At 43.4% G+C, this 12860-nt stretch overlaps 1 protein-coding gene across 2 annotated transcripts in view; it reads right to left on the reverse strand.

Moving 5' to 3' along the window:
* Positions 1 to 3692: 3692 nt before the first annotated feature.
* Positions 3693 to 12860, reverse strand: part of PRPF18 (pre-mRNA processing factor 18) — a 39454-nt gene continuing 30286 nt past the window's right edge. For both annotated transcript variants that reach the window (XM_066592031.1, XM_066592030.1), the window contains 3 exons: positions 12000 to 12071; positions 6389 to 6544; positions 3693 to 3871 (listed from right to left, as the gene is read on the reverse strand). In XM_066592031.1, coding sequence (XP_066448128.1) covers positions 3791 to 3871; positions 6389 to 6544; positions 12000 to 12071 — 309 coding nt within the window. In that variant the 3' untranslated portion in view covers positions 3693 to 3790. The remainder of the gene's footprint in view (positions 3872 to 6388; positions 6545 to 11999; positions 12072 to 12860) is intronic.

Genomic DNA, 12860 nt, shown 5'->3' on the forward strand with positions numbered 1-12860 from the left:
CATTGGAGTCAAACATATAAAAAAGACGTTATAGTTACCACATAGTTTGAGGTCAGAAACGTCTTGCAGCAGATAACTTTAAAATAAGCTTATATAAGAAACTGAATAGCATTAGTCCACTTATAAAAGGTCCCGGCCGCGGTGCAGCCGAGTCCGCTGCACTGGAGGGATACCGTCTGTGATGAAACCCAGTTACCATAACAGTTCCTCTGACTTTTCTCTTGGGAGAAGTGTTGGATCTCACATTGAGCAGCTGCAAACAATCACATACAGATGCCGTGAGAAACAGGTCTTTCCCTCCTCTGAAAGTCTCTACAACCCACAACATAATGTCCTCCTGTGAATTAGTATGGGGATAGAGAGATTCTCCTGCACTTTAGAATGGATTCGACCTATTCCATTCAGGTGTTTATGCCATAAAGAAAATAGTTTAAAGCTATAGTAAAAGCAACGGATGACACAAAACTGATAAATCCACCAGATTATTCCGCTATAACACAGGGCTGTTCTGTATCAATGTCCAAGCTCAGTTGACAAGATCGTTTTTATTAAAATGTAGATTTATAATCTGCCTGGAAAGTATGTGAACATCTGCAGTATCAAACAGTAGTATATTAGGCACTTGTGGAAATGTTGGCTAGTCTGAAACCATAGCAATGGAGCAGAAAATTGTATGAACTACTCAGAAAGAGGAATTCTTGCTAAGATTCTTGATGCAGGATACACGAGCCGACAGAGGAGCCCGGAGACCTTTCAGATACCCACTGCAACACCTTTTAAATGAAGCTACAGGTTGGAGCCGTTTTAGTGATTACACTAGGGAACTGCAGAGCTAGCAAAATTGCTAATGTATTATTATTGGAATCTCATCTGATTATTTTCTGCTGACAGAGCCTGTAGGGAATACTAGTCAGATCACAGGGATTTCTAAATGGACAGTGGAATTGTCATATAGGTTATCAGATGCTACAGCCTAAACATTCTCCAAACCTGCAACTATTACTCAACTCAAGGACTTGTATATGTTGATTGAAATTTACCGCTACTAAAAAAAAGCAAAAAAAAAAAAAGCAATTGTTTCACATGCTTTGGAAACCTCTGAAGGTCTCATGCTTTGAGAAAGTGTAGAGTAAAAAGTTCAGGAGTGTACACTAAATAGGAAATATCCTTCTGCCTATTTTTGTGGCATTGTGGAGGAGTGCCAAAAAAAAATTAAATAAAATAGTAATCTGATGTAATTTTAGAGATGGGGTATTGGGAAGGACAAGGTTTACATGGCACAAAATGCATTCACATTCTGAAGGTCTCCTAATGGTCTTCTTAGAAATATGAGCATATAGAAGACGTGGATGAGCAAGACAGATGGCATCATCATCCAGTGCACAGGACCCATGTGACAGCAGCTGAGTTAGAAGCAGTTTTAATACTTAAAGGGGTTGTCCCGTGAAAGCAAGTGGGTCTATACACTTCTGTATGGCCATATTAATGCACTTTGTAATATACATCGTGCATTAAATATGAGCCATACAGAAGTTATTCACTTACCTGTTCCGTTGCTAGCGTCCTCGTCTCCATGGTGCCGTCTAATTTTCAGCGTCTAATCGCCCGATTAGACGCGCTTGCGCAGTCCGGTCTTCTTTTCTGAATGGGGCCGCTCGGGCCGGAGAGCGGCTCCTCGTAGCTCCGCCCCGTCACGTGCCGATTCCAGCCAATCAGGAGGCTGGAATCGGCAATGGACCGCACAGAAGACCTGCGGTCCACCGAAGGAGAAGATCCCGGCGGCCATCTTCACAAGGTAAGTAAGAAGTCACCGGAGTGCGGGGATTCAGGTAAGCACTGTCCGTTTGTTTTTTTTAACCCCTGCATCGGGTTTGTCTCGCGCCGAACGGGGGGGGCTATTGAAAAAAAAAAACAACCCGTTTCGGCGCGGGACAACCCCTTTAAAAGAGTGGGGTTTCAGGATCAGGATTTAACTATCCATTTCCTTTGCATGTGGAGAATGACACCCATTGACATTCATCGTCAGCTGAGTAAGGGTGCCTGTCCACGGGCGTGATTTTGCCGGCGGTTTACCTTAGCATTGCTATGGAAAGCGCCGGCACCTGTCCACGAGCGGAGAATCGCAGCATGCTGGGAATTGCCCCGATTCTCCGCGGCCAGCCTATCAGATAAGGCTGACTGGCGAAGAATTGGCAGCATCTCCTGCTCCTGGGCTGCGGCTCCCGCGGCAGAGATCTGCTGCGGGACTTCGCATTGCCGGGGGACAGGGGGCCTTAGACAAGTAGTGAAGGTTTCATGGATGTGAAAAATGTGCGTTCATTGATGCAACAGAAGTTCCTTTCTGAATTGCAAGAAAAACCTCTAAAAACAGCTGGACCTGTTGTCTTTCATCAAGACAACATTCCTGCTCATTGGGCAGCCCTTATTCAGGTGTTTCTTAATGACAACTTTGAAGCAGTTCCTCACTCACCTGACCTTGTACCCAGTGATTCCAAAGATGGACTCTCAGTGGTCACACGCTTTCTAGTCATGCCGCTCTTGCAGAGATTTTTCCAGTGGACAAAACAGAAGTTTAAAAGAAGTATTCACAGCGGCCATGCAATAATGTGTACATTAAGATAGAGACTATATTGAGAAGTGACAATACTCAAGATTTCTGTGGAAAGTAGTTTTTTTTTTCCTAGATATATATATGCATTCTAAGGTATCCATATATATTTTATATATATATACACACACACACACACACACACACACCAATTGCGTTTAAGGCATTTTCCAGGGAGAATACTACTGATGACCATCCTCAGTACCCTGACCGTTAGCTGAAATCCATGGGAGCCGTGCCTGCAGTTACAAGCGCCGGCCACTACACAAAGGTCGGCACTGAGGCTTCTGCTGCGTCCTCTGTATATTTGTGGCGCCTATAGCATGCGCCCGCTCAGCTGATTGGTCAGTGTACTGAGGATAGGTCATCAGTAGTATTCTCCCTGGAAAACCCCTTTAAATCTATCTTCAACAACCACATCAAGGAGAAATTAGGGAAAAAAAACAAAACAAAAAAACCCAAACACTTCAATCCAAAGACTTTACATATTGCCTACTTGTGATAATAAGCTAGTGTTGCACCCATGCTGGATAAATTGTGCTGCACCGCCTGCTCAATTATCTATTGTCAAACCCCCTTGTAATTTGTAGTTAGTAGTAAACGCATTACTTTTCTTAATGTTTGTGATATTCTTGAGAAATTCTGAAACCACTACCCCTTTCAAGGAGAATAAGGGCAAGTTCAGAAGTTGCGGATCTGTTGCACATTTGTGGTGTGGCATTCCACACCAAGTTACAGTAGAATACGTATGGATGGGGTTCTTAGAAACCCATCGATATAATAGAAATTTCTGTGCTTTAAACCATATAATTTTCATAGAAACAGCAAAATCTATAGGCATGAAATCCATAGTGAAGACTCAACATAATCTTAAATGGGCATGATCTTCTGATAATGTGGATAAAACTAATGGTCATGTACTAGACATAACAGAAACCGCTTTGCCTGGATTGCCCTTTGTAAGCCGGGTAAGCAACTGCCCTGATTCACTGTGTAAATACTGTACATTTACCAATCGGACGCACTTGGATTTGCCTCATAGAAAACATTTAAAATGAAAGAAGGATATCCATTAATAAAAATGTATTTTCTTTAAAATTTATAACAATTTTAATAACAAATATTTCCAATACAGAAATGGGTAAAGGGGCGATAACTGCAGTTGGAACCACCAGCTACACATCACAATGCATTGTATTCTACACACTTGGATGGATCTGTTGAAAAATGTTTCTGACAAACAGTCATTAACCTCTTCAATCCCTAGAGAAAAAACAGAAATACCGTATTATTGGAAGAAATAAACTTGTCTGTCATTTAACTACTAGTTTCACCAAAAGCCACAAACCCTTGTGATATTTAATTAACAGTGTGGGTGGGTTCAAATGGGACAGACTTGCTGCGGAAATTCCGTGCGGCAAATCCGCCCGCAGCTCCTAATCCTAGGATTAGCCAGCCACGTGGCCGCAGCAGGTCAATTCTGTTCTTTCCCCCAGTGCAGCCTCACTCCTCTCTATGGGGAGAGAAAGCCGCTACGGAAAGCCCGGGGCTGAACTGCTCCAAAACCTACAGCCAAATGCTGCAGGTTTTGAAGCGGAGGCTCTCCCGCGAAAATCTTGCGGCTTTTTGGTACGGCCAAGCCGCAAGATTTCGGTCCGGTGTGAACCCAGCCTGTTTCGGAAACTTCCATTAGTGATTGTCTATAGTAGCGGTCTTGTGTCAGATACTACAGACAGTCATGCAGCAGGTTCTCCTCATCACTCCGCTCCCTGCAGACCCTACTGATTCTGGTCCAGAGAAGACCACCCCTTCTGTAAAAGGGCCGACACCGGCACTAGTAATCATTTCCATGCAGTACATGAAAAAGTCCAGAGACTGCTTCCTCCAATCTAGGGAGATCAGACCTGGAGCTCCTGCGTCATTAGCATTCCCCTGTGACAGATAACCTTTACATTTCAGCTAGAAGTAGAATATAAAATTGATTGACAAGCAGAAGCACCATTTACAACATTACTGCCAGCTCTGGTACGGGAACACATCACATCAATCCCAAGCATTACACCAGTCCTAAAAACTTAGCAGTATACACATTTAGGCTGCTTTCCCACAAGATTTGTGCGGTTCAAAAGAATAGGGTTCATATTTGTCGTATGGGATCATACAGCTGAGCGAGGTCTTCTTGCATGGCACTGCAATGTGATGCAGGAAACACAGTCGCAGTATATTCTAGATTTCTGGGTGCTCTCGCATCACCCATTGTTTTCAACGAGGCCAGCAGCAGCATTTCAAGGGAGGGACTCTGCGGCGGCGGATTGCTGCTTTCCTGCAAGGCTGTTTTGACATGAATACTTTATATCCATGGGGAATCCACATGGTGGTGCGCGAGATATGGAGGCGAGATTCACGGCCCCATATGGCGCTCACCCATGTGAAGTTAGGCTTATACTACATAAAAATTATGTATCCAAGCAGCAGTGCCATCGTAGACAACTACTTTGCCTAGTAGTAGGTTTCTGAGCTCTGAACCAAGTGTAAAAATCAGCAAAACTGTGTATAAGTATATAACACTAGTATGCCTGGGGGGTTTGGGCACATGGGGCAAAAACACTGCAGATTTTCATCAGTAGAGTTGTGTGCAGAAAATGCAAAGCATCTACAGTAGCCACAGAGTGAATGAGAATTTAGCAAGTCTCAACCACATGCTGTAGAAAAAAAAATTAATCAACGTGGTATTGACCCGCAGATCTTAAATCCAAAGCAGGTCAAATGCTTGCTGAGGATTTTCACAGCAGAATTCATACCTTAAGATGCCTGTCCACGAGCAAATTTTCACTGCATTCCCTGCGGCGATAATCCGGCTGCGGGTAACGCAGTGAACGCTTTCCATAGCGTTGGTATGGAAAGCGCAGCCCCCTGTCCACGAGCGGAGAATCATAGCGATTCTCCGCTCGCAGGTGGCAAGTTGCTGCGATTCTCCACGGTGAGCCTATCTGTCAGATAGGCTCAGAGCGGAGAACAGTCAGCTGGCTTCTACTCCCCGGCGGTGACTCCCATGACGGAGATCCGCCGCGGGATATTGCAACGCCCGTGGACAGGCAGCCTTACAATGAACACAGTGAATTCCGCAGCAGGTCCTCATGTAACACATTCAGAAATTGTTGTGGGTTTTGCAGTGGAATCGTGGCATATCTGTCCCGTATTGCTACCTCTATACCGTTCTGAAATACTAAATACATTGTGCAATTATATAAAGTCTGTATTATTTTACACTCCAACAGCAAACCAATTTTGTAAAAGACAAGATATGCTTGGACCAAAGCAAACAAAAAAGAAAAAAAATAGAGCTAAAGAAGATTAGGGTGCCGATCCAAGTGTGATATTAGGGAAACCGTATAATCTATACCCTTAGTTTATGAAGTTATGCACAATTCCAACAATCACCAAATAATCCGTGAGCACAACGATTCTCAGGTAACAGCCTCAAGCCATGATGGCAATGGGGAAATGCCACCCAAAACACCTCAAACTCATTACTTGAAATCATTAAATGGTTAGGAACGTTACTCAGGGTGCTGCTTGGTGACCCCGCAGGCCAGAAACTACCGCAGCAGAAGCTGTACCCGAATGTATTCATTAAATCATATAGTGATCTACAATACACCCTCCCTGGGGTCTTCCATCAGGTACCTGATGGATAAGTCATCTGATGCGGGGTTCACCAAGCAGCGCCTCGAGTCATGTTCTTTCAACGATTGATTACAAACACAAGACGTCTCCTACCTGGATATATTTCCTCTGCGTTTCATCATTCAACACATGAGCCACATGTTTAGAGAAAATCTTTTCCCGCCCCGTCCGAGCATGGATACCAACCATAGTGACACCAATAGGCCACGGAGCGTTGCCAATTGCCATCTGGAGATAAGCATCATTTGCCTGGGAAAAAAATGGTAATGTGAACCTTCCTAGTAAATGTATTCTGTACATATACAATTAGCCTCTCCGATGTTTATTATTCCAAACGCTGGTTAAACGCAGAAACACAAACAAGCTTTCTACGCTCCCAAACATAACATTACTATAAAAGCTGCAGATTACAGAGGTCTTCTTATAAAACTTCCCATGCAACTTGTTTTTCTTGGCATTTCCTTATAACAATTACTACATAATCCTACCTATTGTTGCAGATTCCATCAGCCACAGAAGGCCGGGCTTCAGATAAGCTCTTACACTTCTTAACGTCTACTAGGACTACATTTACTTAACGGCCACTGAAGCTTTAGAAGAAAATAAACACACAACGCGACTAACAGGGGGCAATAATAAAATAAGTATACTATAAACTATCATTTCTAATTCTGAAGAACCTATAAAATGGGAGGCTCCTTGAAGATTAAAGGGCATCTGTCAGCATCCTATTGCAGCTCTGAGGGAAGCACAAAGTAGTGATAGGCTTGCTGATCTCAGTGATATGTATGCAGGGTGTATCCATGAAGCAGTTTGTGGCTGCTACTAATAAAACGCAAGTTTCACGCAAAAGATAACTAGTAGAGATGAGCGAGCATACTCGCTAAGGGCAATTACTCGATCGAGCATTGCCCTTAGCGAGTACCTGCCCGCTCGGAAGAAAAGGTTCGGCTGCCGGTGGCGGGCGGGGAGATGGGGAGGAACGGAGAGGAGATCTGTCTCTCTCCCCCCACTCACTGCGGCAACTCACCTGTCACCCGCGCCGGCAGCCGAACCTTTTCTTCCGAGCGGGGAGATGCTCGCTAAGGACAATGCTTGATCGAGTAATTGTCCTTAGCGAGTATGCTCACTCATTTCTAATAACTAGTCCTCCATATTCATGAGCTGCAGCTAGCCTCACTCCCCTCCTTACTGATTGCCAGCTGTTACTCAATGCACCATAATAGGCAGAGAACAGGCAGTGTTTGGAGGGCAGGGCGGGCAAGGCGGGTTGCAGCTCAAGAACATAGAGGACTACTTCCTGTAGTCCTGTGTGCCTGGCTGCTATTAATACAGTGCAAGTGTCTCCCAAACTACTGCACAGGTACATACAACAGACATATTGCTGTAATCAGCATGCGTATCACTACCTAGTGCTGCTCTTTCAGAGAAGACAGTGAAAAGATCATGTGAGTGTCTTTAACCCGTTCCCGCTGCAGGGCGTAAGTTTACGTCCTGGCAGCCTGGTACTTCCCGCAACAGGACGAAAACTTTCGTCCTGGAGATAGCGCGGGATCATATGTGATCCCGCGCTATCCCGCAGCGGGAGCCGGCTGTCAGTCACAGCCAGCGTCCCGCTGCAACAGAGGGGGGGCATCGGAGATGCGCCCCCCGCTGTTAACCCCTTCCCTGCCGCGATCTAAGTAGATGTCATCGCGAGAGCCCGGCCTGTCACCATGGCAACAGGACGCCAGACACTGGCGTCCTGTATTGCCTATGATCGCTGTATAAGCGATAAGGCATGGCAGAGCAGTAGCTCTGCCATGCCTTATGACAGCGATCATCAGGGCAGTGGTTAAAGTCCCTCAGAGGGACACAAAGTGTAAAAAAAAACAAAGATTACAAAAATGAATAAAAAAATTGTAAAAAAACCCATTTTTTTATGCTTTTTCTCAGATTAGCACAAAAAAAAAAAGGTAAAAAAAAAATAAAACCCCACATTTGGTATTGTTACGTCCGTAACGACGCGTACAATAAGCTGCACATGCTTTTGACTGTGCACGGAAAAAAACGCTAGAAAACTGAGGCAAAATGCAAATTTTTAGCATTTTGCCTCACTAAAAACGCAATAAAAGTGATCAAAAAAGCTGTATGTACCCCAAAATGGTACCAGTAAAAACAACAGCTCGTCTCGCAAAAAATAAGCCCTCATAGAGCGCCGTACATCAAAAAATAAAAAAGTTACAGGACTTTGAATGCAGCAATTTAGAATAGAAAAAAAGATTTCCAAAAAAAGGGTTTTTATTGCAAAAAAGTGGGAAAACCTAAAAAAAATGTAAGAATTTTGGTATCGTTGTAACCGTACCGGTCCGCAGAAAATGTCTCATTTATGCTGCATGATTAACGGTGTAAAAAAAAATAAAAAAAATCTATGGCAGAATTGATGCGTTTTCTCTCCCTGTTATTAAAAAAAAAAAAAAAGAGGTTTTACAATATAGTCTATGTATCCAAAAGTGGCACCGATAAAAACTACAGTTCGCCACGCAAAAAACAAGCCCTCATACGGCCGCGTCGACGGAAAAATAAAAAAGTTATGACTTTTGATAAACGGAGAAGAAAATCCGCCAAAAATTGTTGCGTCCTCAAGACCAAAATAGGCCATGTCATGAAGGGGTTAATATAATCCATTTTGTAACAGTTGCTAGCTATGGCCAATATACACTACCGTTCAAAAGTTTGGGGTCACATTGAAATGTCCTTATTTTTGAAGGAAAAGCACTGTACTTTTCAATGAAGATAACTTTAAACTAGTCCTAACTTTAAACAAATGCACTCTATACATTGCTAATGTGGTAAATGACTATTCTAGCTGCAAATGTCTGTTTTTTTGTGCAATATCTACAAAGGTGTATAGAGGCCCATTTCCAGCAACTATCACTCCAGTGTTCTAATGGTACAATGTGTTTGCTCATTGGCTCAGAAGGCTAATTGATGATTAGAAAACCCCTGTGCAATCATGTTCACACATCTGAAAACAGTCTAGCTCGTTACAGAAGCTACAAAACTGACCTTCCTGTGAGCAGATTGAGTTTCTGGAGCATCACATTTGTGGGGTCAATTAAACGCTCAAAATGGCCAGAAAAAGAGAACTTTCATCTGAAACTCGACAGTCTATTCTTGTTCTTAGAAATGAAGGCTATTCCATGCGAGAAATTGCTAAGAAATTGAAGATTTCCTACAACGGTGTGTACTACTCCCTTCAGAGGACAGCACAAACAGGCTCTAACCAGAGTAGAAAAAGAAGTGGGAGGCCGCGTTGCACAACTAAGCAAGAAGATAAGCACATTAGAGTCTCTAGTTTGAGAAACAGACGCCTCACAGGTACCCAACTGGCATCTTCATTAAATAGTACCCGCAAAACACCAGTGTCAACATCTACAGTGAAGAGGCGGCTGCAGGATTTTGGGCTTCAGGGCAGAGTGGCAAAGAAAAAGCCATATCTGAGACTGGCCAATAAAAGAAAAAGATTAAGATGGGCAAAAGAACACAGACATTGGACAGAGGAAGACTGGAAAAAAGTGTTGTGGACGGATGAATCCAAGTTTGAGGTGTTTGGATCACAAAGAAGAACGTTTGTGAGACGCAGAACAAATGAAAAGATGCTGGAAGAATGCCTGACGCCATCTGTTAAGCATGGTGGAGGTAATGTGATGGTCTGGGGTTGCTTTGGTGCTGGTAAGGTGGGAGATTTGTACAGGGTAAAGGGGATTCTGAATAAGGAAGGCTATCACTCCATTTTGCAACGCCATGCCATACCCAGTGGACAGCGCTTGATTGGAACCAATTTCATCCTACAACAGGACAATGACCCTAAACACACCTCCAAATTGTGCAAGAACTATTTACAGCAGAAGCAGGCAGCTGGTATTCTATCGGTAATGGAGTGGCCAGCGCAGTCACCAGATCTGAACCCCATTGAGCTGTTGTGGGAGCAGCTTGACCGTATGGTACGCCAGAAGTGCCCATCCAACCAATCCAACTTGTGGGAGATGCTCCTAGAAGCGTGGGGTGCAATTTCTCAAGCTTACCTCAACAAATTAACAGCTAGAATGTCAAAGGTGTGCAATGCTGTAATTGCTGCAAAAGGAGGATTCTTTGACGAAAGCAAAGTTTGATGTAAAAACAATGTTATTTCAAATACAAATCATTATTTCTAACCTTGTCAATGTCTTGACTCTATTTTCTATTCATTTCACAACGCATGGTGGTGAATAAGTGTGACTTTTCATGGAAAACACAAAATTGTTTGGGTGACCCCAAACTTTTGAACGGTAGTGTAGGTAGTAACAATATACATGCTACACTTTATTACATGCGCTTTGTTTCTTCCTATGGTAGCAAATATTTTGTACAAATGTGTGCAGCTGTCCCATAGATCTGACTGTGCGTCATAAAAACAAATGTACACCGGAACTGATTTTAAGTTGCAGAAATGTCCACACTTACCCTATAAAGTTTTACATACCGCAAATATTAAATGGACAAGTAATTATAGTACCAGTGTTTCTGGTGGCACAATGCGCCACTGACATATAATATAGTGAAAGATATTGGAACTATAAGCACACGGAAGCCATATTAGGACCTGCTGGTTTAGGACCTGTGATGACATCACCGTCATCGCTTGCACGTGCAGCTCTGCTACATACATTGTTCATCAGCCTCTGCTGGTTTAGGATCTGTGATGATGTCATGTGATCAGGGGGTATAGCTAAGAGCCGGTGACTGATCACATGACTCACATCATCACAGGTCCTCAGATACAGAAAGAGGACAAGAGCAGCATACGTGGTGCAAACAATGGCAACAGTTCTCTTCAACACAGACAACGACGTTTCGTCCTTATGTCGTCTGTGTTGAGGAGAAATAAAGATGCATAACAACTGATAGCATTGTTTGCACCATGTATGCTGCTCTTGGACTCTTTCTGTATCCGATGTGCGTTTGGATCCCGAGTCAGGATCCCTTTTCTGGGTGTGCATTTTAACCACTTCCCTGATTCAAGAACGAGGTTTGTGCTGCTGACTACTGTTTATTAGATCATCACAGGTCCTGTCAACACACAGCTGCTGTCCAGCTCTGCAGGTTTTTAATAAGGTGAAGCACTTGCAATGTGATTAGGAATGAAAGTCAGAGCCCAGGTGACTGATGACATCACAGGTCCTGTCAGCACACGGCTGCTGTCAGGCTCTGCATCTTTTATGCTGTAGGACCTGTGATTACGTCACTGTCATGTAATCAGGGGCGGAGCATGTAACGCACTCACTCACAGCCAAGTGGTGGTTAGCACTTTGGAGTTACCCCACAATCAACATTATCAACTATTCACTGAATAGGTGATAAATGTATTAGCACAAGGCAACTCCACTGGGACCCCCACGATCCCTACAACTGCATGACTGTGGTGAGGAGTTTGAACAGAGCTGCAGTCAAGCATGCACACAGCTGCTACAATCAAAGTCTATGCGATTGCCAGACAGTCGAGTACAGAGCTTGGCTATCTCTATCCGTTCCATAGACTTTCGATGGGAGTGACACTTCGTATTACCGATGACCACAGTGACTGGGAAGATCAAGAGCTCCGTTCTAAGGATTGTGAAAGAAGATTTTCTCAATTGTTGAGAATTCTAGCAAAGGTGTAAAATCGGTATAGCGTTCTTCTTACCTTCACATATTCCCTTTGCAGCATATATTTGATAATATCGGTGATTGACTCTTTAATGTCCGCTGGAAGGTTCTGGATTGATAATTAAAAAGAAAAAAAAACACACATCAGGGCGATTCAAGGTGAGAAAGATGTGAGATAGATAGTAAGAAATAACGACCCAGATGACAGAATTGACATTTGATAACAGAGTTTCGAATTCACAAGTCCGTCACCATTCAAATACTCCATGCAATGTCAAAAAGTTATATCTCCCTCCTACTAGCTGCCATCTGAAGTTCTGTCTCTAAGCAAAATACATTGGTTTATAGGGAACTTAAGCATGTTGCTATCTGCCCACACTTATTTTACAGGCCAATGAGGAAAAACAATAGCTGAGAGCATTTTGTCTGATCAGCAGCTATTTCCTGGAGGAAAGTACCTTATACTCAGCCCTTCTTACAAAGCATTCCTAGCTGAATGCTAGCTAATGTAACCCAGTGCATCCTCAAACTGGAATGACCTCAGTCCACAACAGGCAAAACATAACTGCATCTAGTGGGCTAAATCATTAAAGATACATAACCACTAAAACCACATATAGTAAAAGGGCAATTAAACTAGTTTTATCTATTCTATTGCATGTAAACAGAACATTCAGGCTGGGAGGAGAATTCATCATTAGTGGGATCATTAGTGGCAGGAAGTCCAAACAAGGACTACCCAATGATTACTACTTTATGTGCTTTGCAGCTCCGATAACCTTAGAAGGTATAGGGCACCCTGCCCGGTCTAACAGCACGGATGTCACTAATAGCCTGTAAGGCTGCATGGTGCACTACATGTTTCTGTATGACTAGCATCCTAGAGAAGACTTAAGAC

Source organism: Eleutherodactylus coqui, chromosome 2 (genome assembly GCF_035609145.1).
Source record: "Eleutherodactylus coqui strain aEleCoq1 chromosome 2, aEleCoq1.hap1, whole genome shotgun sequence".
In the NCBI taxonomy this organism is placed as follows: Eukaryota; Metazoa; Chordata; class Amphibia; order Anura; family Eleutherodactylidae; genus Eleutherodactylus; species Eleutherodactylus coqui.